Consider the following 27,678-nt stretch of genomic DNA (forward strand, 5'->3'; position numbering starts at 1 on the left):
CAGTGAGAAGGATATTATCAGTTGTGCGCCAATTAGCTCTAACTAAAGGTTGTTCTGGTCCTACCTCATTAAGTTTCAAAGCAAGCTACCAAAGGATCAAACTGCTTCCAAATGATTTAACTATGTCCCAGAAAAAAGCTCAACATATTTAAAAGAATACAAAAACTCCAGCACCCAACAATGTAAAATCCAAGAATTACCATTCAAAGCATTCAAAGAAGGAAATTACAACCCAACGAGGGGGAAAATAATCAACCAATAGAAACACCAGAAATGACAGAGAGAATGGTCAAATACATGAAAATAGCTAGTATAAATATACTCCAGATGTTCAAATAATAGAGGAAAGCATGAGCATGTTAAGGAAAGACATGGAGGACATAAAAAAGATAAAAATGAAACTTCTAAAGATTAAAAATATCATGTCTGAGGTGAAAAATACACTCAATGGGATTAACAGGAAATTAGATACTTATGGGGAAAAGACTGATGAACTTGAGGACACAGGAATGGAAACCACCCAATTTGGAATGCAAAGAGAAAAAAAGCTTAAAAGACAAAACAAAACTGTGTATCACGTGCTGAGAAACAATTTAAAGTGGCTTCACCTACAACTGGAGTCCAGAGAGGAAAAAGTGAGAGGAGGTGAGAGCCAGAAAAAAAATAACTGAAGAAATAATAGCCAAAATTTCTCCAAATTTGATGAAAAACATAAAACCACAGGTAAACAGCCACAGCAGAAGGAAAAGGAAAAAAAAGCATACCAAGTACACCATAATCAAATTGCTTAAAAATCAAAAACTCTTTTTAAAAAGCAGCCAGAGGGAAAAAAGAACACATTATATATAGAAGAATAAAGATAATAGCAGTCTTCTCGCTGGAAACCACAACTAGATACTACTTACCATCCACTAGATTGGCAAAATTAAAAAGCCTAAAATTAAGAAGGGTTGGAGATGACACGAAACCAAGGTTACTCACATAGGGCTGGGAGGATATAAACTGGTCCAGCCGCTGTAGCACGCAGTCTGGCATTATCTTGTAAAGCTGAAGATCTATATCACATGACCAAGCATTGTCACTCGTAGATATACAGTATTCATAGCAGCATTGTTTGCAACAGCAAAAACAAAACACACAAAATCCAAATGTCCATCAACAGAATGGATCAACTGTGGTCTATTCAGAAAACTATATAGCAAAAAAATGAATGACTCAAAAAGTACTATGTCAAAAAAAAGCAAGTCACAGAAGTAAACATACATTATACCATTTATATAAAATTCAAAAACATGTAAAACTTAACATTTCCTTTAGGGATACATACATGTGTTGTAAAACTATAACAAGCAAGAGAATAACAAACACAAAATTCATACTAATAATTACTTGAGAAGGAGAGGGCATAAGAGACTTCTAAAATGCAGATAAGGTTCATTTCCTAAGCTGGCTGATGGGTATACAGATACTTATTATTCTTTATACCTTATATATATACATGTTTGTGTATTTTTATAAGTATGAAATACTTCATTTTCAAAAAGTGGAAAATGTGAAAGACTTAAAAATGAAGGCTATTTATATGTATAACAATAACATTAGTGTAAAAAAGTATACAAAGAAAATGTTCAATTTTTTATTGTCTTTCTGTGCCCTATACAATCAGTATTAATCTATACGGGGCCATAAGCATAGTGTGGGGAAAAAAAAAGCAGAGTCTTTAACTGCTTTGACAAAAATCAGAACTTCTAGTACTCTTAGATGAGAGTAAAATATATTTTAGCTCCTCATGTCTGATTCTTGATCTTTCATCTATACTTAGATTTTTCTTTATCTTTGGATTTCCTGGGACTCCTGCTTCGGTCCCTCTTTCTACTCCTTTCTCTTTCATGGGGACCCGCCTGGTATTTGGGTTTGTGACTGTTACTGTAGTGGCCATCCCTTTCTCGAGATCGGCTACGACTGCGGTTTTGAGGTCGGTCTCTCTTCTCACTTTTTTGTTTCTCCCAACAGCTTTCTTCTTCTTCATAGTGGCCAAACCCCATTTCTCTGTAGATATCCTGTCAAAGGAATGGAGAGAGAATTACAAGTGAATCAGAAAAATCATCGTCAATTAATAAAACTCAGACAAGTCCACCCTTAGAAAGCAGTTTTAACAGCTCAAATTTGAACACTCCCACTAATGCCAAAAATCTTGTCGATTATAAAGCAAAACTAATTCAGAAAAAGATTTAACTCTTTTTCTTATTGATCTCATTGCTTTGTATCTACTATTTCAGTTGAACTGAAGGATCAGTTCCCAAAACAAGAAACTGAAATTAGAATAAGTCTTTACGTCAAAATACCTTTCCTCCTCCCTCTTTTCTGCTCCCCCAATATGTAGTTCCATCATTGATATGCAATGAAACTACTAAAATTCCCTTAATAATCCTATAAAGACATCTTTTAAATAACATAGCCAGAAGAAGTTTTAGGAAGTCAGTCAAAAAAAGAATAGATACTGCATACTTTGGTCTGAGTGATTATTTTTAAAGTGTTTATTTTATAACAGCTCCTCTCCAAATCTTCAAATAAATTTTCCTTGTTTACACTAGGCTAATATGTTTTTATTAAAATCATTACTTACATAATTCTTAAAAATTAGTTTTAAAACACTGGAATAATCCATTGCTACAAAGACAATAAAATGGGTACATTTAATTTTATTCTTAATATATATATAATGTTCCTACACAGAAGAAGGCTAATTACAACAATTCTATTTGTATTTTACCCCGAATTAAAATGAGTATCTCAGCAAGTAGCTGAAATCTAAAAAGACCAGAGGCAATGCTCTTTCAAGAGATAGTTCATAAAATTCAACTTTCTTAAGATTTCTCACAGGAAAAATTCAAAGGATTGAACTCCCAAGGGTCCCAACTCTATCACCATAGACATTATTATAACAGGTATAAAAGACAAGGTTTAAAATCTAGAGTGATGGATACCCAGGGTTAAAGACTGGGTTTTAAGAAAATGATTCATAATTATTCCATATACTGTCTGGATAACTTACACCTGGCATGGACATTGCAGCATGTGAACAGAGATCTCACATGATGCTATATAATCACAGTGTTTGTGAAATACAACATTATAAACTGATTCATGATTTCCCACACAATCCCAATAGTTCTTGTCATTTGATATGAGTTCCAGAATGATAGTTCTTATCATTCAATTTGATAAAAACGAGTAGGTATTTGGTTTAACCCTTTAAACAATTTTCCAGCAAAACACGGTATCCTTAGATAAAAGAATTTTTTGTGTTTCTTTTAACATATACAATAACTATGTACTATTGTGTCTGTACACCTAATTTCTGAATTGGTTGAGATAATAAACTTTTAAAACAAAGAAACTGTTAGCTGATGTGAAAATATAAAATCTTCAGCACATTACTACACACATAGGCACTTAAATGCTGTTTGTGTGGAGAGAGAGAGAGAGAGACAGAGAGAGAGAAAGAGAGAGAGAGAGATTATGCAGTACTTAATTCTTTGAAAAAATAGAGGAAGCTGAAAATCTGAAATGGACTGAAACCGAACAAACTTCTACTTGGAGTAGTTTTCAAAGCTACACAAGCTTTGAAGTTGGGCAGCTCTAAGTTCCAATGGTCTTTGCCAGTTAGGAGATGTGTCAGACAAGAAAAACTCTTGAGATTAGATTTATCAGGGAAAGTTTCATGGAGAAGTTAGGATGTGAGATGAGCCCTAAAGAACGAGAGGCTTTGGATTGGCTGTGAGAAGACCTCTTGCTCATGCAAGCAGTGTAAGTGAAAACTGAAAAGCAAGGAAGAATTAGCTGTGTGTGTGAAGGAGGAAAGCTCAGGTGCCTGGGTGAAGCTGTATTAGAGGAGACCTTCTGAGTAGGGCTGGCACGGTGCTAAGGGCTTTGGGAGTATAGTGTCATCCTCATTCTAGAAATAAGGAAACTGAGACTCAAGAGACTCGCATCAGCTGGAGAAAACTGTTTAAGTGATCAGTAACTTGACATCAAAATTGGAAAGGGGATGATACAGAATAATGAAAAAAATACCACACACTTGAATGAATCAAAATAAACATTCAAGTTCCAGCTCTCCCACTACACTATAAAGGTTCATGGGCCTGTCGGGTCAGGATCTTCCTTTCTAAGGTGAGGGAAATGAATTAGATGAGCTCTAAGTCCTTTCCAGTACAAACTTTAAAAATCCTACCATTTTATACATTTAAGACATAGGACAAGATGATTAAACTAGCATGCGGCTAAAAAGGAAAAAAACCCCATAAAATGGCCAGTTTAAAGCAACCAACTTACCCTAGCCAACGATTTCATGCAAAACAGTCAGAAAAGAAGTCTAACTAAAAGCTATCCTTGCTGGGTTTCTGGGACTAAATCAAAGATTTAGTTAAATCTAAATCACTAAAATAACATTAAGGGATTAAAATGAGAGCAAAAAGATTATAAGAATACTAAACACCTATGAAAACCACAAAGGACTGATAACCAGTATGCATACTTCTCTGCTAGGCAACCCACAGCTGAGTACTCATTTCCTGTAACCCTAGTAAAACCCAAACCTCAACAACACAGTAACCACCTTTGGAATTAAGACGAGGTGGAAAAATTAAATAGAGAAGTTTTCGAATTGAACAGTAAAGTTGTCAGTCAATAAAAAACAAAGAACTTAAAGAAATAAGGTAAAACATTCTTAGGAAACTAGGCTCACCAAACAAAATGCCAACAAATAATAATTTGAGCTATACCTGAAAATTACCTAGTATTGAAAATTCCCTTTAATGATTGTATTTTTCAGAACGAAATCAAAATGATAAAAATCTGAATAACAGAAAACAATGGGGCCCACTGAAACCTTAAATATGGATGCTGTTTTATTTGAAAGAAAAAAATAAGATAAAATTAGTATCGCTGATTGGTTAAATGGAAGCCTAAACTCAAAAAACACTTGCTTTATCTCACAGATACAGAACAGACTGGTGGTTACCAGAGGGAAGGGAAGGGCGTGGGGAGAAGGCTAAATCAGTGAAGGGGTCAAATGCATGGTGCCAGGTAGAAACTAGACTTTGGATGGTGAGCACACTCTATATAGGTATCAAATTATAGTGATGTATACCTGAAACTTACATACTATTCTCAACCAACGCTACCTCAATTTGCTTTAATACACTTCTGAGAGGAGAAATAAAGTTAGGAGCTTATTTGGAATTTAACAATTTTATAGTTTGCCAACTGTCTTAAAATTCTCTAAAGAATACTAACAATATCCCCCCAAAATAATACTTAATGCATTTTATTCTGTGCCGAAAGAGAAGGAAATGTGCTACTGTAAATTTTTAAGTAGTCAAACAACAGAAAGATCCACAAAAAGAGGGGGAATAACAGACTTAAAATGCAGACACTAATGTGTATGTCAGGCCCAAATTCATTGACAATTCTATGTACAAGTGCAGGATGAGGAGCTGTAGCTAAAAGGAACACACGGGGTGGGGGTAAGAATTAAGGGTTTTTAGTGGAAAACATACTAAGTATTCATAGAAATATGATACAGCCACCAGTAATCACCTATCCTATGTTATTATAAAATGCTGGGGTGATCTTGAGCTAAATTAACAGAGTACAGAAATTAACAAGGAGATGTTCCTATCAGATCATAGTGGAATATTTACTATGGGACAAATTATATTAGAACAACAATAGGATTTAGGAAAGAAAACTGACAGGAATCTATTCCAGATAAGAAGAGCAGCAGTACAGTTGTTAGGAATACAAGTTTGAATTTAAATTGTGCTTCCATTATTTATTAGCTGTGCAAAACTATGGGCAAGCTGCTTCACCTCCTGTTTTTACTTTCTTTGTTGTGAAATGGGGACAGTGGCATCCACCTTACACTGTAAGGACACTGGCGATGTAGCTATTACTGATTCATGTGTGGATTACTTGACGGATTGACAAAGGTGAACCTATCTCTGGGGGAAGAAGAGAGCTTATGCCTTTGCTGGACGACAGCCAGGAGTAGGAAAACATGCCACCTAGGAAACGGGGGCTAATAATATATATAAAAGATATACTTGCTGAAACCTTTTTTGAAAATGAAGATTAAAACACTTTATAAAATGGTTCCCTAAGGGGGAAAAGAACAGGTGGAGGGAACAGGGACAGAAGCTCAATTCCCTGTATGTCCCAGTTGGTAGATTTTACTTGGAACCATGTAAACGATTTTTAAAACTACAAACCAAAAATCATTTGGAAGCAATCCTTATCAGTGAAAAGAAATTAATTAAAATGCGAATCCAGTTAATGACATTACCACAGAGAGAAACTACTCCAACTGATTTAAAACAGTCATTTGACTGTAACAGTAAAATAATAATAAGCTAGTGGAGAAACTGCTTGCACACACATTTTATTTTTCACTTAATCGAACAATATGCCTGTGAGATAAGAATAATCTCTATTTCACAGAGGAGGAAACTGTGGCTCAGAAAGTTAAATAACTCGTTAAGGTCACATCAATGACTAACAGTGTGGAAATTTAAACCTAGCTTTTTGGACAACAAATCCTTTACTCTGCCAACCATACTACATACACCTCTCCATCTCTGTGTCTCTACTCGACATTCCCACTGTCATGAGTTCCTTCTCACCTTTGTCTACTGAAATCCTCGTCCCCCACCAGGGCTCTGCTCAAATGTCCTCACGTGGTAAATCAAAAGCCAGAAGCTGTAATGTCATTTGCTTTTCATATAAACAAGAGCCAAAATGCAGGCTGGAAATGGTTTCTTCCCTTTATAATCAATTTTCTTTAAAAAATTTTTACTATCGTTGTCTAGAAAACTTATTATTTAGGAAAGCTTTTGGGATTATCAAGTGAATTATGAGTGTTGTTTTTATTTCATATATACAATATGGAAGGGGAAAAAAATGTTTTACAGGCCCTAAAACCTCAGAGCTGTAAATGTTGTACACAAAACTTGTACATAAAACAGTAAATGAGAATTTTGTTAGCATAACCACACTTGCACTTGATGGAAATAAATGAGTATCCACAGGTATGGAAATCACTTGCCTCACAATTGGCAACTATGTGATATACGAAGTTACTTTGAAAACAATCTTTCATCATTTGTGATATATATTCTTGAAATTAAAGTTCATCACCCCAGTGAAACCATTCTAGACCATTTTACACTTGGAACATACCCATCCCTCTTCCAAACTCTCCCCTTACCCCCTAAATTACATCACTAAGATGTAACTGACAAAGGGATAAAACATTTCTTTCTGCATAGCTGAGTCTGGACATTAGAAGTACCTGATTAGTATTTTTGATTGGCATGTAGTCCTCATCTTCTTTTTCTTCAGAGCAATGACGGGTTTTCTTCTTGTGTTTTTTGCTTGTGTGTGAGTGACTTGATTTTGAGTCTTCTGCCTCCTCATCTAGTATAAGGTCATATTTTGCACTGTACCAGCTAGTTAAGGACTAATACGAGAACTGACACTGCTAATACATCAAAACTTAAGAATCTGGTGAACAAAAGAGGCCATGAGGTTAAAGGTAACTTTAAAGCAAAAAAGCATCTTATAAGCATAGTTTATTTCTAAAACAAAATAACTCACTTTTTGTTTTTTTCATTATATAGTCAGGAAAAATGGGAAGAACGCTGATTGTATGTAAGCAGTTAACAATTGGTAAGTGGGAAGAAAATATGGAGGGAGTAAAACTATATCCACAAATGAAAACATAAGTACCTAAAAAAATAAGGGAATGTGTCAATAATGAAAAAACTTAAACTTACAAAATGAGGCACACGTTTAACTAGAAAAAATTAAGATAGTAAAACCTCCAATGTCAGAGAAGCTATATAAGATAAAAGGTACATTCATGTGACTCTTCTTTTGAAGTGTAAAATTAGTTCAATCTTATTGGAGGAAATTTAGCAATCCATAACAGTTATCCTGTTTAAATTCAAGTAAGAATCTATAAAAAATTGAAATAACAAGTTAAATGAACAAAGGTATACGTAATAGGATTATTTTTAACAACAGAAAATGGGAACAAAAAAACCCAGTAATAAATATACATTTAAATATATCATAGTACTTCAACACGACACATTGTTATAAAGGAAGTTATAAACAATGATAAATGAATGCTATGGGACAAAAATTAAAAGTGAAAAAAGCTTGAAGCAAAAACTGTAGATACTATATGGTGATCATAACTTTACAAAACTTTATAAAAGACCAAGGCTTGAAAGGAACAAGGAGAGATAAAAAATATAATTTGTCTAGATGGTAGAACTATGAGCGAATCTGAAATTAAAACAGATAATGTGCTTGAATTTAGAGATAAGCATTTTCTCTAATACACTATGATGCCTTAGAATAAGAAAATGTGTAACTACTACAATCTCTGATGAAAATAATCTCAAATTTTAAAATAGATTTTGAGGAAGGCTGACAAAGGCTAGAATAGTGGTTTTCGAAAGAAAGCATATGAGGAAGCCCAATATGCAGAGCTACTTGAGTGGCATGTGGAAGCAGAGTAATCGCAGACACACTTCCCTCGGGACCAGGGTTCCATGTCTGTTTGCACGATGCCACAGCCTATGTTCTCCTAAGGATGACTCACTTGTACCTAAGATGAAACAGGAAAACTGCACCTCACTTTCCCTAAGGTGGTAAAGATGGCTAGTCAGCCTGTACCATCCTATTATTACTCTATTATCTCTAACTTCTTTTCTCCTTTGTACTATGTCACAGTTTCCAGAGTACCTTCTGGATCTTCTCAGATACAAGTTCAACAGCCCTTGCCTATGATTTCACCGTAGTGTGTTACTTCATATGCTTCTCCCTCTGTCCAAAATGCTTTAGAGAGGTGTTTTTTAAACTGATCACAATCCATCAGTGGGGTGCAAGATACATTTAGTGGGTCACAGCCAACATTTTTTAATAACATAGAAGAGGCAACAGAGTACATGACACATAATTAAAATACTATGACATTTTTGTTCAATGACGTGTGCATGTGAATGATTACACTTGCGTTGTGCTGGGTCAAGACATAAACTGTATTTCTTAAATGACAGATCGCAGTTAAAGAAAACAGCACCATACCTCAGCCTTCCTCCTCTCCCCAAGGCTCAAGTTGCAGGTTTCACGTCACTTCTTTTAGTGTTCCTTGAGGGTCTTCCCTGACCCTTCTCCTCTATTTAAAATCCCATATCCCACAAATGTACTTCTTTGCAACTGTATAGACATATTTAATTCATCATAATTACTTAATGTCTGTTCTTCCCCCTACTCCAATACTAAAACATACAGTCTATGTGGGCAGGGGCTACATTTCACTGCTAAACTGGATACATAATAGATGTCACACCATGAAGTATTTATTGATTACATGTCACACCACCAAGACACTTGTTGTATCTCTTCCTCCTCACTTATCCACTGTCTTCTACTCACCACTATAATCAACACTTTTAGAAGATGTCAAATCTCTCCAAAATCATTTGAGTGAAACACATATTTATGAGCTCTCTGACCTCTTTTCCCTAATTTCTTCCCTGAGGCTTAGTCTGGCCAAATTAAATTTCTCTCTCCTTCTACTTCTATTTTTTCACCTTGTTGCTAGCAGCCTCCATTTACAGCTTTTGTTTTCTCTCAAGATCCATCAAGTATATCCCTACCATGCCTTTCTAACAGATTTAAGACAACTTATCTGCAGATGAGACTATTATCTGAATCCCCTTTCTTTGCCATAGTAACAAAGGAACATAATACATAATATGTAATGTGGAAAAAATATAGATTCATCTTACATATTACAAACACACGTTCTATCCCTCTATTATTGCCTCGCTACAATGAAACATATCAATTAACAAGGACATAAAGACTATCCTACTGGGTCAGATTCATGAATTTCCGTTTTCATGTTCAGTATTCTGTTTGAGAATAATTAACAGTGGTTTACACCAGGACGTGTCTGTTTTCTCCATCAACCTCAAAAGGCTAAATGCAGGCACTGTTGAATACTAGCCAAATCTGGTTGTTAAATTTAATTAAAATTAGACAAATTTAAAATTCTGCTCCCCATTCCATTCCACATGCCCAAGAGCTACAAGTGGTGAGTAGCTATATGGGACAGTGGAGAGAGAGTACATTTCCATCATTGTAGAAAGTCCTATTGGACATTACTGGGCTAGAGATTTATTCTCAACCATGCCTAGCTTCTTTTCTTCACTCTTAGTAATTTATCATCTTGAATTGAAAACACTGTAATACTCCATACTCTTTCTTTTCTGCCTGAACTACCTCTATGGGGGAAAAGACACCTCCTTTTACTTTGTATTCTACAACTGTACTTCCTTTTATTTGTCCTACACACTCCCCTTCTTCCAGCTGCAGTTACTATTGGTTATCCTAAATTTAATTTCAAAGATTTAATAAATAATGTTTACTTTTTCAGACTAAATCTTAGCTTACTGCTCAGTCTGCCTACATGGGAAAGCCTCTCCTCGTGCTGATTATGTCAGTATACTGCAGACTCTATCCGGCTGTTAAAGCACCTTACAATGCACCTTACAATGCTTTAGTAAAGCACCTTACTAAAGCACCTTACAATGCTTTAGTATTACAGATAGTCGACACAATTTTTAAAATGAGTATGTAACAGGTCAACCCAACAGTCATCTTTCTTTGATGACGACTTGGAAGAGAAACGTCTATATAGCATGGGAAAGGAGAATCCCTAACACACCAACAGAAACTAAAAATCCATAACACACCAACAGAAAACAAAGAAACCATTTACAGAAAGAATCACAAAAGAACCTTTGCAACATGTGCGGTGATGGATTTATAATGAGAACATCGATGAAAAATTAAAATGACATAATATGAACAGTATGTTTCATTGCTTCTTACTTCTCTCAACATAAAATTTGGAAGAACCTAAATTAAACGGTCAATAGATTTATTTTTAGTCCTATAAAAGTCAACTCTTGTACACCATAGGAATTTAACAAATAATTGGTTGCCAGACTGACAACATACTAAGCAGAAAGAAGCAATCTAATCATGTAAAACAACAGGATTTTGTTGTCTACATATTCACCATCTCTAAAGAAGTTAAACATATGAGGAAGCTAAGCACAAAGGATTTTGCTTAGCTAAAATAAATTTCTATGAGTAATTTAAAACATTACAATTATATACAGGAAATATGAACCTTACCTGAACGATCTTCTGAGAGTAAGTGTTAATCTTAACCTAAGAGTAGGGAGGGAAAAGAATTAGGCTAAAGATTTACTTCAACCCTAACTTTCTCTATATAATAAAGAACATACTGAAAAAGCAAAGTATATATAAGACAGTGAAAAGAGATAAACATAAACATAAATGAAATGACTCCTTCACAAACCATCTAGATTCAGGACCTTGTCTTCTACAGCCTTGGTGGCTTTTTGTAACATATACAGCACTACACAGAGTGGATGGTTAACACATACTGACTAACTGGTTCTTATGAAGGATACTCCTGTTTGGGCTTTACTTTATCTTTCAGAACCAAATTAGATGATTTATCCTGTTCCTTTTCATACTCCTTGAAATCACTCTTGGTGTATTTTCCACCTATTTATTAAAAAAAGAAAAAATAACTTGGTAGGAAAAGTCACCTTATTAATCAAAAACAAAAATTATTTTATAAGAAGTACAATATATAAAAGCTAGTTTATAAGTGGCATATATATCAGGATAGAAAAAGGCTAAGAGAACAGAAGAAGAAGAAGAAGAAGAAGAATTCTCCATTATTATTTTAACTGAAATCCGATATCCATTTTGCTAGGTAACCATATGCTGCCACCTAATGAAATATGTGAATATGACAACGCCAAACTTTCAAATACTACCAAACAATTCAGCACATCATTCAAGTAGTGCTCTCTACTTCTTCCTCTTAAAAAAAAAAAAAAAAAAAAAAAGACTTAAAAATCAGGGGAAATAAAGAAAAGTGTTATAGAAAAAAAAGAGTAATGCTAGAATTCCTAGTAAAATTTAGCATTACATGGTAAATAACTGCCAAAGTGAAATCTTTTAAAAACACTGGATCAAAAATCAAAATCCGTATTATTTCAGCATATCACAGATTCAACCATGAATTTGATATGCCGTTATCAGGAACTTATTTGAAATATATCTATCGATCGATCAGTGATCGATCGATAGATACACACACACACACACACACACACACACACACACACATATATTCAAAATATATAGAATGTCATGTACAGGGGTAATACAAAGTACACAGAAGAATAAAAGATTAGAAACTTGATTGTCTATTAATAGGACTGGTTCAATATATTATGATACATACATTTAACAGAATATTGTGCAGCCACTGAAAATAATAAGCTGCCATTTTATATACTGATGTGACCTGATTTTTTAGATACACTGTTAAGTGACAAATACAAGGTACAAAAACAGTATGTACAGCCTGCATCCATTTGTGTTTTCCTTTCCTAAAAGAGAAAAATGTGTGTATGTATATGTGTATGTATGTGTGTGTGTGTGTGTGTGTATATATATATACACATATATATATATATGTACAATTACAATTATATTACAATTTTAATACAGTTTTTTTCCTTAAAATATGTAGACATTTTTTTGGCACTATATATTTTTTGGATATATATATATGTATATATATATATATCTATATCTATATATATATTTATATATATATATATATACACACACACACTATATATATACACACTATATATATACTATATATTTTTTGGATATATATATCCAAAAACTATATAGTGCCAAAAAATGTCTACATATTTTAAGGAAAAAACTGCATTAAAATTGTAATACTCAATATAATAACAAAAGATGAATACAAGTTACACTTGACTTCTGCGATTTCAAGAGGTGCTCAGAATGGTTACCATTAGTGTCCAGACACTTCTGATTACCGGGAACTACTGCTTGAGCAATGTTGACCAAAGTGTCCACTTGTATACATTTTTTGGCACCCCTGGTATATAAAATACATATGTGTGTGTGTGTGTGTGTGTGTGTATTTAAAATATAAATATTTTTTCTCTCTTTTAAAGGAGAAAACTATATATAAAACTATATATGTAAATAAAGTATATATGGGAAAAGACATGAAAGGAAATTCTAAACATAAAAATACATATATATGTATATTCAAAGAATGTATGTGGAAGGTTACAAAAGAAACAGGTTGAACAGTGTTACTAACTCTGGGAAGAGAAATTGGGTAGATGAGGGGCAGGAGTGGAAGGGAGACTTTTTCCCACATTTTCATGGATCTTTTCAATCTTGGACCATATGACAACTTAAATAAATAAATAAACTCTAGGAAAAAAACTTTAAGAGTTTTGCATCTAGAACAACCAAACAAGTGTCATAATTACTTTGGAAATGTCCTATCTGTAGTGGGTAATTACAAGTAATTTATAATACAGCCAAACATAGGAAATATATTCATCATCAGTTTAAAATACACATACACACACACACACACACACACAGACACAATCCCTTAGATATTAGTATCTAGCACCTATGTAAAATCCTAAATGGCAGGAGTGACATCAGTGAACATGTCTCCTAATTAACAGCACTAAGTCAAACGAGACACACACACACACACACACACACACACACACACACACAAACACGAGCACGCAAAGCAGAATAGAAACAAACAAAACTGAACCAACATACCTTTTCCTTTCCATTTAACCTTCGCAACAGACTGGCTGAAATCCACATGTATTCTTCTGTCATCTATAAGTACATTGTCCATTTTAAAGAATGCTTTCTCACAATCTTCTTCCTAATAGGAATTATAAAAACTTAAGCATAAATCTTTATGGAAAAGATTTCTGCAGCTAGAACAAATACTGAAAATACAAAATGTTTGCTGTTACTAAAATGAATACGCGTATTTAAATCGCTTATTCTGCACAAAATGCTATTAAACGTTTTGCATCTATTACCTCAATTAACTCTGATAACAACCACACGAGGTACTATCCATGATTATCTCCATTTTCTCAAAGAGAAAAGAGAAGTTTAGAAGTTTAGAAAGGTACAGTTGTCAAAGGTCACACAGTTAGCAAGGGTGAGGCCAAGATTTGAACCGAGGCAGTGGACTGCAGTGGACATACACCTATCAATTTTGTTAGTCAAAACCCAAAATTATCCTGAAAATTGAAAGTTGCTTCTATAAATTTGGTGTTAAAATCCATTTGATAGCAAAACCTGATGTAATGTGAGGCTATCGCCTTAATTTATTCCACTTAGTATGAATATTCATTTGTTTCCCTGAAGAAATTGTTTTTTGATTGATTATGGAATGCTGACTCAGAAGAGTATTATATAAAGCACAGATTTGTGTGTAAAAACACACACACACAATTATAATGAAATACCATGTCAATGAAAATTAACAATACATGTTAAAAGCTACATGCAGTAACATATATAAATCTTACAAATATAACACTGAACAAATGAAGGTAGACACAAAAATACAAAGCCTGTGTTTACATTTATATCAAGTTTAAAATTAGATAAAACATGTCTTTGATGTCAGAAGTAGAGAAAATTCTCTGAGGGGACACAAGAAGGGCCTCTGGGATCCTGGTAAGTTTCTTTCCGCTAATGTTTTATTTCTTGACTTGGGTGGTAGTTCACATGGGTGTATTAACTGATAACTCATCAAGCTGTTCACTCATGAGCTATACATTTTCTGTATGCATTTTACTCTTCAGTTTAAAATTTTTTTTCGATGAAATTATTCAAAACATAGAGAACTTGCCTAACATGCCAAAAACACAGATGAAGTGATAAACACTTACAAAGAGGCTACCGGCCATGAGAATTACAAAGCAGAATAATGTATCTTAATCTGATTTTCAAAAAATGAGAAAAGCCACAGAAGATCCACCTCAAAAACTGAAATGCTGAATCATAATAAAGAACTCACAAATTCTATAATCACCCTACATTCTAAAGTTGAACTAAACCACATATTCTTGGAAAATGGTATATCAGAGAAGACTAAGAAACAATGGCAGTCAACAGTCTATGCTATAAAGAAATGAAATTATATTTGTGAGCAAATGAATAACACATCCTATAGTGTCAATGATGGAGTGTGACAGTGTCAGGTCTACAAAAATTATTTGCGGCAAATCAAAGGTAGAGATCTTTCTGCTAGCACCAGTATACCTTGTAGATATCATTTCTGGTACACTTGACAGTATCTAAGTAAAATTTCTTAGGTGTGTCTTCCCAATCATCCATTATTCATCTTGCACTCCTAAGATTTATCACAGTGCCTAAAATATAGGTGTTCGATAAATTCTTTGGAATAACCATAACTTACAATGAACTACTACTGGACACACATCAGTCCAAAGACGCATGAAAAAATAGCATAGCCTAGCATGGTGGCTAAAAGCAGTGGGAACTGAATCAGACATATGTAAGTTCAAATCCCAGCGATAACATTCACAAGGTCCATGATTTTCAATAATGGTGCATCACCACAATGGGTCTCAATGTACCTTTGGAAAAGGAGGACAGTACCCATCTTATAGATTGTGAGAATTAAATGCATGTCAAATAGCATAATGCCTGGCTCAAAGAAAGTTATTTGAGTAGCCTAAGCTATCATTATTATAGATCTAGAAGGTCGTGTAATCCAATACTGAACCTTTATTTATAAGTTAACACCTAGAAAGAAGAGTTCTAAATAAACTGCCAAATGTCATATAACAGCTAAATACACAGCTCAGATTAATATTTAGAACTTAACATCTAGTCTAGTTCTCTTTCTATTACTCAATTATAGATCTACCTAAATAACACTGAAAAAAAATCATTTATAGAATGTGAAGGACTTTACCTAAAACTTTATGACCTACCTTTTCAAATTCAATAAAAGCATAACAGAGGGATTCTCCTGTCTTCCAATCACGGATAACTTCACAACTGAAAGTTTGGAAAAAGTGACATTTAAAAAAAAAATACCATTCATGTTTACTCTTTAAAAGTGAAGAACAAAGTAAGACAGTTATTACAAGGCAAAGTTAAACTCACAGAACTATTTCTCCAAATTTCTTAAATAACAATTATTTTTGAAAAAATAGTTCACCAGTCTAGTTAAGTACATTGTCTAGTTCTAATCTAAATGCCCTATCTAGGCCTACAGTCCTAAGTTCCCAAAGTACTGAGGAAGAATAAGATAAAAATATTTAATTTTCCTGTGGCAAAAGTAAACCACTGTTAAAAATATTTTTTAACCATAATTAACGTCTAGTCCAAATTTAGATGAATTACAGAATACCTAATGTTACTGTAGAATAATGTATGGACATTCATGCATATATACATGTTCAGTACGTTTATGCTTTGGAGTTCTGAATTTTAATATAAGCCTAGCTCAATTTTAACCTCACAGGTATAGCTATTATAGAAAACTAATCCATCTTACAACCAAGTGTAAGGACAGTAAGGTGGAGAGCAAACCCTTTCCTCATGTATCCTAAGTCTAATTTTCTTTTGTCATGTATCCTAAGTCTAATTTTAAAAACATGAAATGAAACACAAAAATAAAACATTGTGAGAAAAAGGAAAAGTAATCACATTATAGCATATGGTTCAGCTGTTACATTTAACGTACACATTCAAGTGTAAATGTTGAACATTTACCTAACCAAAATTATGACACAATCAAAGCAGTAGGAGGAAAGAATGAACACAGGTTAGTAACAGAGGTAAATCCTCATGTGCCTTAGCAGGAAGTCAGCATATAATGTCTAAAATTAAAAAATAAAGTAGCAGTACAGGAGTATTTTTTACAAATATGGTATATTTTAAGTGGGTGGAGGAATAAAGTTGGGTAGACATTTACAGAAAGATTTTTCTTTCAAGGGGAAGAATCAAGAACAGCTCCATGGAAAAAGAAACCATGAAATAAAAGGAAATTCTAAACACAAAATAATACTTTTAATTAATTATAAAATATTCCCATCTCATAGAGATACTAGCTAGCTTTATAGACTTTTGCATTAATAATACAAAAAGACAAATTTGGGAAAATATAGATTCAAATTAATTTTGATATAGATTGCTGCTAATTCTAGGGAGAACTTAAATGAGATAAACATTTTAACATTAAAGGTTATTGAGAATACTACAAAACTAAACTTAAACTGTTCCATCCACTTCCAATTTTAGAGTGAAAATATGCTGAAGTGGAAAAATCATTCAATTATATGTGTATATATATACACACACACATATATATGTATATACACATATATATATGTACATATATATAGTATTTGTATATATACTTATACATATATACATTTTTTTCTTCCCTTCTGTCCAAAAGGCTCTGTAAAATTCACCACTACAAAATTCACCTAGAGTTCATAGACTCATCAAAAATATGTCATTATAGAACAACCAACTAATACCTAGTTTTTTTAAATCTTTCACTAATTCTAGAAATTACCTCCTTATTGGTCCAAATCTTGAGAATATTATCTCCAGATCTTCATCTGTGGTCACTGGATTCAATTTACACACGAACAGCACATTTTCTGGAGGTTTAATATCTGCATCAGGTAGGTCTCCCACCTAAATTATTAATAAACAAAAATATAAATCAATTCCTTTATTTAGTTTCCATTCTAAAAACCCCATCCAAGCCCAAAATGCTAATTTCTCTAAAACATCCTAAATTTATATTATAAACTGCAGGTTCAGGAAAAGAAATCTAAACAAATCTCAAAATTCATAACTGACAATTCTTAAAACAACAATCCATTTTAAAGATGAGTAAAGTGAAATTCAAAAGGGTTAAATAATTAACTTGCCCAAAGCCACACAGTAGTAAGCAACAGAGTTGGGATTTGAACTCAGGTTTATCTGGGGTTTCAGCTCCAATTTTTTATTTCTCATATTTGATATATTAAAAACAGAATTTATGTAAAGTATATCTAAGTTATGAAGCATGAAAATAAAAAATGCCCATGATGCTGACAAGTAGTAGCTTAACTAAAATGTCCTCTGATCCCATTATCCCTACGCCTGTTTCACCAGAAATAACAAACATCCTGCTTTTTGGTTTTCCTTTTTGGCATATCTTTAAAGTTTTACCACATAGGTATGTATCCCTAAGCAATATATTGTTTAGTTTTGCTTGTTTTTAAACTTTTGAAAAATATTATCATACTGAATCTAGAGTTCTGTGATTAGTAATGCCCAGTTCTTCCCACACTATTGTTCTGATGGAACAGCAACCATTCCTTGAGAGTGTTTCTAGCTTTTCACTCTCACCCTCACTATCATCTTCCTCTTCAGCCAAATTGGAGTCAACTTCACAGTCAACTGCTGCACTGAGCAGAGTGTATCACATCCTACTGAAGAACTAGTAAAGGTGACAGTGCGAGAAAACCACAATGATGGAGTGGGTTTCACTGTGGGAAAACTATACTTCCCATGGCCTTTAGATCGGGAAAACAATATTCCTTTATACATACATTCGAAACTCGCAGAGACAACTTTTGATAAGATTATCACGTACAGTTATCTCCTCATGGATAAACACAATGAAACAAAAAGAAATTTTGAAAATCAGAAACAGTAAGAAACAGAGCCAGTAAGATCTGCTCAGTGTCTCTGAAGCCTATCAAAAGACAACAATAACCTAAGTCCAGTAAGCAGTATCATGTTAAAAGGTATGTAGAAGTTCTCAGCACTACTTTTTGTAATTTTTCCATAAATTTGGAATTATCCCAAAATAAAAAGTTTTAAAAATACATTAACCCATTTTCTTCTGGCATAAACTTCCTATACTTTTGCTGTTGAAAACTCTGATGATAATCTAACGTGCTTTCCCTTATATTCACTTACTCTCATTGCCAAGTTGCTCAAAGGATTTTTCTTTTAAGTCCAGTCATTTTCTTAGAATTTGTCTTGGTGTTGACTGCTCTGGGTCAATGTTCTCACATACATAGTATGCTCAGCAAAATGTGTATTTTCAATTCTTTTTAATTCAGTAAAGCGTTCCTGAATTATAGTCTTTAATATTTATTCCTTCGGCCTGGTAATGCTAGTATGAATTTTAAAACAAACTAGGAATCTGAAAGCTCTACTATATAAAATAATGATAATAAAAATTTAATCATTATCCATCCATTCAAATATTTATTGATGATCTACTATGTAAAAGGTATACCTAGTCCACAAAAATAAGAAGTGGGAAAAATGCCCAGTAGGTCAACTAATCATCTACTGAATAACTTAACTATTCCTCAAATGACTTCATACTGTTAGTAATATAGAGAAAGAGTACATTTCAGAGTGCTCAATTCTACCCAGGCTTATTTTATCCTGTAACTACTATTCTACTATTTAATCCCAATGCTTGAATTGTACAAAGAATTATTCATTAATATACATTAAATTCAGTCCAAGAAACACTCTAAAAATGAGACGAATATAACAATTGAAATCCATTTAATATTTGTAAATTGGATATCCACTTCCCATTTTTAAAAAAGGTATTTGGTACTATACTGACAGTGGAATCAAATTTGTTTATTTTCATGTGTTACTATGTCATATAAACTTTAATCCAGAAAAAAATTCTTAGCAAATTTTTGTGTTTTAAGACCATAAAAAAGCCAGAAATAAACGATAAGTATGTATTGAATATATTGCTGAGCAAAGTATTTGAATAAAGATAATTGTCTTACCATTTCTAATAGAATAGCTTGAGTTTTGGCTTCTTTTTCTGCCTTAATTTCTTCTACTTCTTCAGCTGATCTTCCTTTGAAATCATCAATTTCTTCATCTGCTCCTATTCGGCCACTCTGTAAGGTAGAAGTTACTCATATAGATAAAGAATAGCAAAATCTGAGAAACACGGGAGACATTATGCTTTATTCTTAGTTGTAGCAAATGTGTTAGCATAGAATAACTTCATTTTGTTTCACAAATGTGAAACTCACAAACCTCTGAAAACTGATTTAAATTAATTCAATAATATTAGCCAGACTAGTCTTCTAATTTATTGTTAAATCAAAATAAACATTTATATAGAAACTATCTAGTATCCAACTAAGTGCTGAACACAGAAGCTAAGTGATATTAGAAATCAAGCACCAAACCCAATCATAAAGATAAATTTAGCTTTAAGGAAGTCTCATAAGCAGAAATTTATACCTTAACATATCTGAGGAAAAAGTATGCATTATTCCACAGAAATTTCTTGGTTCTAGCCTGGTACAAGAGTCCCCCAGGGGAAAAATTCCCTTAAAAGATAATAGAGTAGCTGGTTTAATCCCCACATGGGCCAGTGAGCTGCGCCCTCTACAGTTAAGATTGTGAACAACAGCTCTCCCTGGAGCTGGGCTGCTGTGAGCAGCCGGAGGTTTGCATAAGCTGCCGTAAGCTGCCGTGGGCTGCCGCAGGCTGCTGTGTGCTGCTGTGGGCTACGGTATGCTGCCATGAGCGGCCAGCAGCCAGCGTGAGTGGCCAGTGGCCAGTGTGAGTGGCTGGCAACCAACATGAGTGGCCAGCAGCCGGCGAGAGCTGTGAGCAGACGACCAGCAACCGACTGCCCAAGCTGGAAGGAGCACAAGGCTCCTAATACCAGCATGGGCCAGAGAGCTGTGTCCTACACAACTAGACTGAGAAACAACAGCTTGAACAGGAGTGGGGCAGGGGAATCCCAAGGAATCTAAAAAAAAAAAAAAAAAGAGTGCTAGAAGGAATAAGTGAATTCAGCAAGTTGCAGGATACAAGATCAACATACAAAAATTAATTATATTTCTATGTACTGTAATAAAAACATAGATATCATAATTAAAAATGCAAGACCATTTACAATCACTCACAAAAGATAAAATGCTTAGCTGTAGATATATCAAAACATGTACAGGAATTGTATGCTGAACGCTACAAAACACTAATGAAAGAAATCAAAAAGATCTAAATAAATGGAGCGTTCATGGATTGTAAGATTTAACATAGTAAAGATGACAGTTCTCAAATTTTTATAAAGGTTTAATGTAATCCCTATCAAGATTCACCCCCCAAAAATTTTTTTTAAAAAAATAGGGGTTCACTATCTATTTGGAGTTAGTGGGGTTCACTATCTATTTGGAGTTAGGAGATAAGAAAAACATTTCCCCCAAGTGTTCATATAAACTTCCAGCGCTAAGGTTCTTCTGGTGAAACACAAACTGAAGAAAGGATATTAGAGAAATAAAAAGAAAGCTAGAATAATGAGTACTTCCATAGAAAAGAAAAAGAGCTCTAAACTTACCCTAGTGGATCAAGTAAAATAGTCAATCTGAAGAAGTAAGTTTTAATAGGCTAAAAACAAAATCTATAAGAAGCATTAATATGCGTGTGTATTCAATCACAAGAGGACTCGACTTACATCTAGTTGTTCCCTCGTTGGTTCTGGTGATCGATCAGGAATTAATAAATCAGGAGGGTCATCAAATGGATCATCCAAAATCACTGTATGATTAATTCTTACAAAAGAAATCCAAGTCAAATGTTAGATTTACGTTATTTCAGAATCTATGTTTTACTTTTTATATAGATTGTAATAAATATCTTATGTATCTGTAAAGCCAAAAAACCATAAGCTCTTAAATTTTATTGCACAGGATATTATTAGAGTATACTTTCACAATTAGTGTTACTGTCTTTCATTGTTTGATATTATATATATTATCTTGCATTACTCTAAAACATAAATGTTTAAATCTTAGTACTTTTGCCATTATTTTTCAATAATATGCATTTCAAAAAAACTAAAGGATTAATAATTCCTCTCAATATAAACAATTATAAATAATGAGTACAAGTGTAAAAATATAAAAGGTCTTTTTTATTAAAGATTCTTGTCTTATATTAACTGACATTTTGGAATTATCCCCAAACCAGTCTTATGCAAGCCATCACCACTACACGTCAAACATCACAGCATTAAAACATACTAGTACATTCAGGTAGTAAATTGTAACCACACCTGATATCTTGATACGGTACAAAATCCTTGTCAACAAAGGTCTCATTAATTTTCTTAATTATGTCCATGCCTTCTGTTACCTCACCAAACACTGTATGAACACCATCAAGGTAATCTAGATTATCTCCTGTGGTAATAAGAAACTATAAAGAAAAAATGAATACAAATATATATATACATATATATACATAGACACACACACAATTCAAACACAAATCAGTTATAGACTGACAAAAATACACAAAAGTAGTAAGACTCTACATTAACTGCATGGATTCTTACCCACCTGTTACTAGAACTAAGGAAAAAGCACAAAGCTTACACATCAAATGTCAACATATATACCAACGTTCCCCTGACTGTTTAAAACACTTGGACAAACTAAGGCTCAGTTTTTTCCCCATGTAAACTGTGAGGGGAAAAAACAGCATCTACTCCAAACGGGATTGCAGTGAGCATTAAAGAAGACAATGAATGAAAAGTGCTCAACATGACCCATTTTGAAGTAAGTAATAAACACGAAAGGAAACGGGCCACAATGTGAACAGTGATGAACCATGAATGGCGGGATTGGGAGCAATGTTATTTTCTCCTTTGTACTTTTTGGTGTTTTCTAAATTCCTCACAACGAACATGCTTACATTTAAAAAATAATAGTAATAATAATTTTTAAAAAATGTTTCCATGATGTCTTGTAGTTTTTGTTATATAGAAAAAAATTCCTTCTAACAAATATCTTGATTGAAATTTTTTCCTTACTGCATCATTTTAAAGATCACTTTGTGTGATCCTTCCAGTCCTTCGTTTTAAAGCAAAACTCATCTTCTTGCCCACTTCCTCACCTGAGATCCATGCTGGTCGCTGCCATTGTTCACCATGGAAACGGTGCCTTTCTTCCTGTGCTTAATTCTTGGCACCTTTTCTGCCTCGAAAAAGCTTGCTTGATCACCATACAGTTGACTGAAAATACATATAAATAAGGTTATAAGAGAGAAGTACTCTCCACATGAAATAAAGAAGTACTAGTAACATAGGGTTACCATTTCTTTACCGAAATGCAAGTATGATTCAAAATATTCCTCTTTTTTTGCTTTGTATTAGGTTGGTGCAAAAGTAATTGCGGTTTTTACAATTATTTTTAACCTTTTAAACTGCTATTACTTTTGCACCAACCTAATACATTTAGGGAACTTGGGGGGAAAAAATCTGTATTTGAACTATATTTTAAAATGCGGATTAAAATATGCTAGTGAACACCATTAAGAGACAATTCTATTTTTACTCATTTAAAAATAAAAGAACATACCCAAAAACAGACTCTCCTCCACGGCCAGTCCCTGTAGGATCACCAGTTTGTATAATAAAATCCCTCTATAATATATAAGATACTTTGTTAATTCACAGAGTTTGCTAGATGGTTCTAATAACAAAGGACACAACTAATATCCACCAACTCACCTGGACATTGTGAATAAGGCAATAATTGTAATATTTTATTTTGCACAGCTTCAGGAAATTCAAGCAGGCTGAAAGAAAAGTAAGTCATAAATTTACCATAGTAGTTCACAAATACATATTTAAGCAAGTAAAAGCTCAGGTAGTATAATTTAATTTCTAAATTATCATATAAAACCTCCCCCAATGGTCAAATGTCCAAAGCCATAAAAAAGGCAGTAAGCCTAGAAAAAGGCAATATATTTTAAAGTATCTTCTTATTCTCTTTTCCTTAGGATGTCTTGGGCATCTGAGCTAATGCAAGAAACTGACACTTATCTGGGATAAGCAATCATTTATTGATAGACTGACTTTTAAAAGAAATATTAAAAAGGATACTATGATGGGAAAGGATCTAGCAGAGTATCTAAAAATTGATACAGATTATATAAATTTGAGAAAAATCAAATATCTGGGACCAATTATTTTTACAATGATAAAATAATTCCATACACAAAAATCCATACACTGTCTTGTTCCAGTTTTCTCATATAAATGCACCTGATGATCCAATAAACACTGGCTATCTTCTAGGTACTCCGGGAATGCTGTCAAATGCCATTAAATCGTGGGTCCTCTCCTCACCAAGTTCATAATCTAGTTGCGGAGACACACGCTAATAATTTCTCAAGGCACCAAGCAAGAAACCAGACAGACAGAAAGATATATGTATGAGGCAGTCTTTGCCCCCAAGGAGCTTCTACTAAACTAGCGTCCTTACACCTGAACACAAATAGTTACAAAACTGGGCATATCTAATAATACCGTTTCTACCACTTAGATAGCAAAATGGGAAAATGTGGGTTAAAAAATGCCGCAGGAGTTCAAAAGAGAGATTGTTTCTCATTGGAGAAATTAGAAACCTCCTGGGGGCTTAGGGTGAGCATTAAAAGAACTGGACTGGCAAAGAGTAGAAAATGTATAACATGTACAATGTTACATGACACAAATGGTACAAATAAATGTACAAGAGATGCACCACTCTAGTGGGGAATATTGACAACGGGGGCATGTTGTACGTGTGGGAGTAGGAGGTATAAGGGAAATCTCTGTATCTTCCCCCTTCTTTTGCTATAAACCTAAAACTGCTCTAAAAAAGTAGTCTTAATTTTTAAGAAGGGAGGGAGAGAACCTACAGATTAAAGGTATTTAAGAGATATATCAACCAATATAATACTTACTTGGCCCTTCTTTAGATCCTATTTAAATCACTGTTTTTCAAAATGTTTATGGAACAATAGGAAAAGATGAATGATACTGAAGAATTATTGATAATTTTTTCAGATGTGATAATGATTTGTGGTTATGTTGTCTTTTTTGTTAAAGTATCTTTTAAGATACAAATTGAAGTGATTACAGATTAAATATATCCCATGTTAACGGATTTACTACAAAAAAGCCAGTGGAGGTGGGGGTATAAATGAAACAAAGTGGTTACGTATTTACAATTGTTAAATGAAGTTGGTCATTGGCACATGAGGGTTCATTTACATGATACTATTTCTGTATATGTTTTAAGTTTTCCATAATACAAAGTAAAAGAGGAAAGAAAAAGAAGGGAGAGAGGGAGGAAAGGAGGAAGGAAAGTAAGTCTGGACACGTTTACTGTGGATTGATAAGTAGTTATAAACACAAGTAGGTATCCTCCAATCACACACAAATACATACAAACAGAGTAGGTAGGCTTCTGTTCTTAGTGCTCCCAGCTATCTTTGCAAAATCATGTTTGTCCATTCTGTCTGTGTTAATTAGGTGGGATAACCTACCTCCCCTTTAGTTCCACACAGCTCTGGGGAAAGAGGCCCACTCATTTGCTAGGTGCTGCTCCATGTGAAGAGTGGCAAACAAACTCAAAGGAAAGCAAAACCAAGAGATGAAAAATACAATTCCTCTGAACCCCTGGATCCTGCCATCCTTAAAGCTAAGCTTACCCTAGCAACATGAGGTAATCAATTATTTTCTTTCAGCCAGTTAGAGTTTCTGTCCTTTGCACAGTCCTAATACAACACATACGAGTATACCAGGGGTGCCAAAAAAATGTATACAAGTGGACACTTTGGTCAACTTTGCTCAAGCAGTAGTTTGTTTTAATCAGAAGTGTCTGGACGCTGATGGCAACCACTTTGAGCACCTCTTGTAACTGCAGAAGTCAAACGTGACTTGTATTCATCTTTTGTCATTGGTATATTTTGAGTATTACAATGGTTTTCCTTTCTTAAAATGTGTGTACATTTTTTTGGCACCCTCTGTATTTGCATTAGTTAATATAATGAACCTTCAATATGTGTCAGGCATTGCACTAGGTGCTCAGGACACAGAGATAATTAAGGCATAGCCCCTGCTATCTTGGAGTTTACATTCTTGAGAAGAGACAAGCCTTGCAAATAATAGGTAAATGTTATAACAAAATATGTGTTGTGTGATTTATAAAAGACCTGAGACAGAACAGAAGAAACAGAACTAACTCTGCTTAGGGACAACGAGAGCTTCACAACAGAGATCATGCTTGACCTGGGATTTGAATAATAAGCAGGAAGTCTGCCAAAAGGATAACAGTGGAGAGAAACGTGGGGTAGAGGCGACAATATGAGAAAGGCATGGATGTATGGTTGAGTATATAGTGGTGGAGATGGGGAAGATAACTGAGTGTGGCAGGGGGCACCCATTGTACAGTCCTGGGGCTTGTTTCATCCTCTTTAACAGACTGCAATCCAGGGGGGCAGGACCCTGGTTGTAACTAATCTCTCCTGGCCTCCAGTTTCTCCCTACTCTTACACATTCTCCACTCCGCTGTCTACTGTCTTCCTAAAACAAGTTTGCCATGCCTCAGTCCTGCTTTAAAAACCTTCAAAGACTCTGGTCATCAGGAAGGCACACAAGACTAACTATTCACGATATACTGTATATAACCAGATTCGCAGTCGCCATTCCACGTCACATACCATTCCTTCAAGCCACATCAAACTACTTGCTGTTTCCAGAAAATTCCAAGCAAACTTAAAGAAAACGCTCAATCCCACTCATCTTTGAAACAGCGAGTTCAAGTGTTCTGCACTCTTTGCTCGCTTCGCTTCTCCCCGCCCCCAACCAGGAAGAATTACTCCCTCCTCTGGTTTCCATAGCAACTTACACTTTCTTACACTACAACACTTACAAAGTCAAATGGATCCCCGCGTCGATTTCCCCTAAAGGAAAATTAGACCCCCAAGGACAAGGCGCCTATCCCAGGGCTTGGCACAGTCCTGCATAGTACGCGATCAGTGAGTGTTTTGCTACGGCTCCGTACACACCTCCAACAGCCTTCCTCCATCCAAGCGGGATGCCCACTCACCGACCCAAGCACACCCTGCTTTCTCGACTTACTGATTACACACCAAGGAATGCTGGTAGTTCCTCTCACTAGTAAAGCGCAATAAAGCCACTAAAGTTTTGTGGGCATTGCATATGCAGTCTGCATTCCTCCTCCCGTCTGTGTCTCTCTCTGTCTCTGTCTCTCACTCACACACACACACACACACACACACACGCATTTAATGACAAGCACCCGCCATCCGATTGGCCAGCACCAGATACAGGAGAAGGGCTATTCCTCACAAAAACTTTTCTAACCAAGGCCCGCTAATAAAAAAGAGCCGGGTTGCTGGCACCAGCAGCCCAGACGCTCGAACCAGTGGACGCTGGGGACTGGGCGGCTAAGGGACAGTGGGGAAAGCAGATGGCGGCCGCCGCGAGAGGCGAGCGGGGCCGGGCCTCACCGCGCGGACGCTCCTCCGTGTACAAGTCGATGACGATGTCGCCCAGAGTGGTCTCCAGCAGAACCGCCATGGCGCCCGTTTCTTCTCTGCAACACGCCCGGGGAGTGACAGGCGCAGTCCGACGTCGTCCACACTACGCGTCACCCACGGCGCGACGCCTTATTACGTAATCGCTCCGGCGACACCGCCCCCTTCCGGGCCGCTGGGTCGAGCCAGTCTGGTCTGTGTCATGTGGTGCGAGTGGGAGCAAAA

General features: G+C 34.8%; 1 protein-coding gene across 1 annotated transcript; it reads right to left on the bottom strand.

Moving 5' to 3' along the window:
* Nucleotides 1–1,261: 1,261 nt before the first annotated feature.
* PPIL4 (peptidylprolyl isomerase like 4) lies at nt 1,262–27,678 on the bottom strand. The gene is made up of 13 exons (XM_033102846.1): nt 27,427–27,678; nt 23,636–23,703; nt 23,484–23,548; nt 23,020–23,137; nt 22,178–22,320; nt 21,578–21,674; nt 19,887–20,003; nt 17,639–17,763; nt 16,041–16,107; nt 13,831–13,942; nt 11,586–11,682; nt 7,355–7,502; nt 1,262–2,060 (listed from the first exon to the last, which is right to left on the bottom strand). The coding sequence occupies exons 1-13, from the start codon at nt 27,494–27,496 to the stop codon at nt 1,809–1,811; spliced, it is 1,479 nt and encodes a 492-aa protein (XP_032958737.1). The 5' UTR covers nt 27,497–27,678; the 3' UTR covers nt 1,262–1,808.

Source organism: Rhinolophus ferrumequinum, chromosome 3, assembly GCF_004115265.2.
Source record: "Rhinolophus ferrumequinum isolate MPI-CBG mRhiFer1 chromosome 3, mRhiFer1_v1.p, whole genome shotgun sequence".
Taxonomy (NCBI): domain Eukaryota; kingdom Metazoa; phylum Chordata; class Mammalia; order Chiroptera; family Rhinolophidae; genus Rhinolophus; species Rhinolophus ferrumequinum.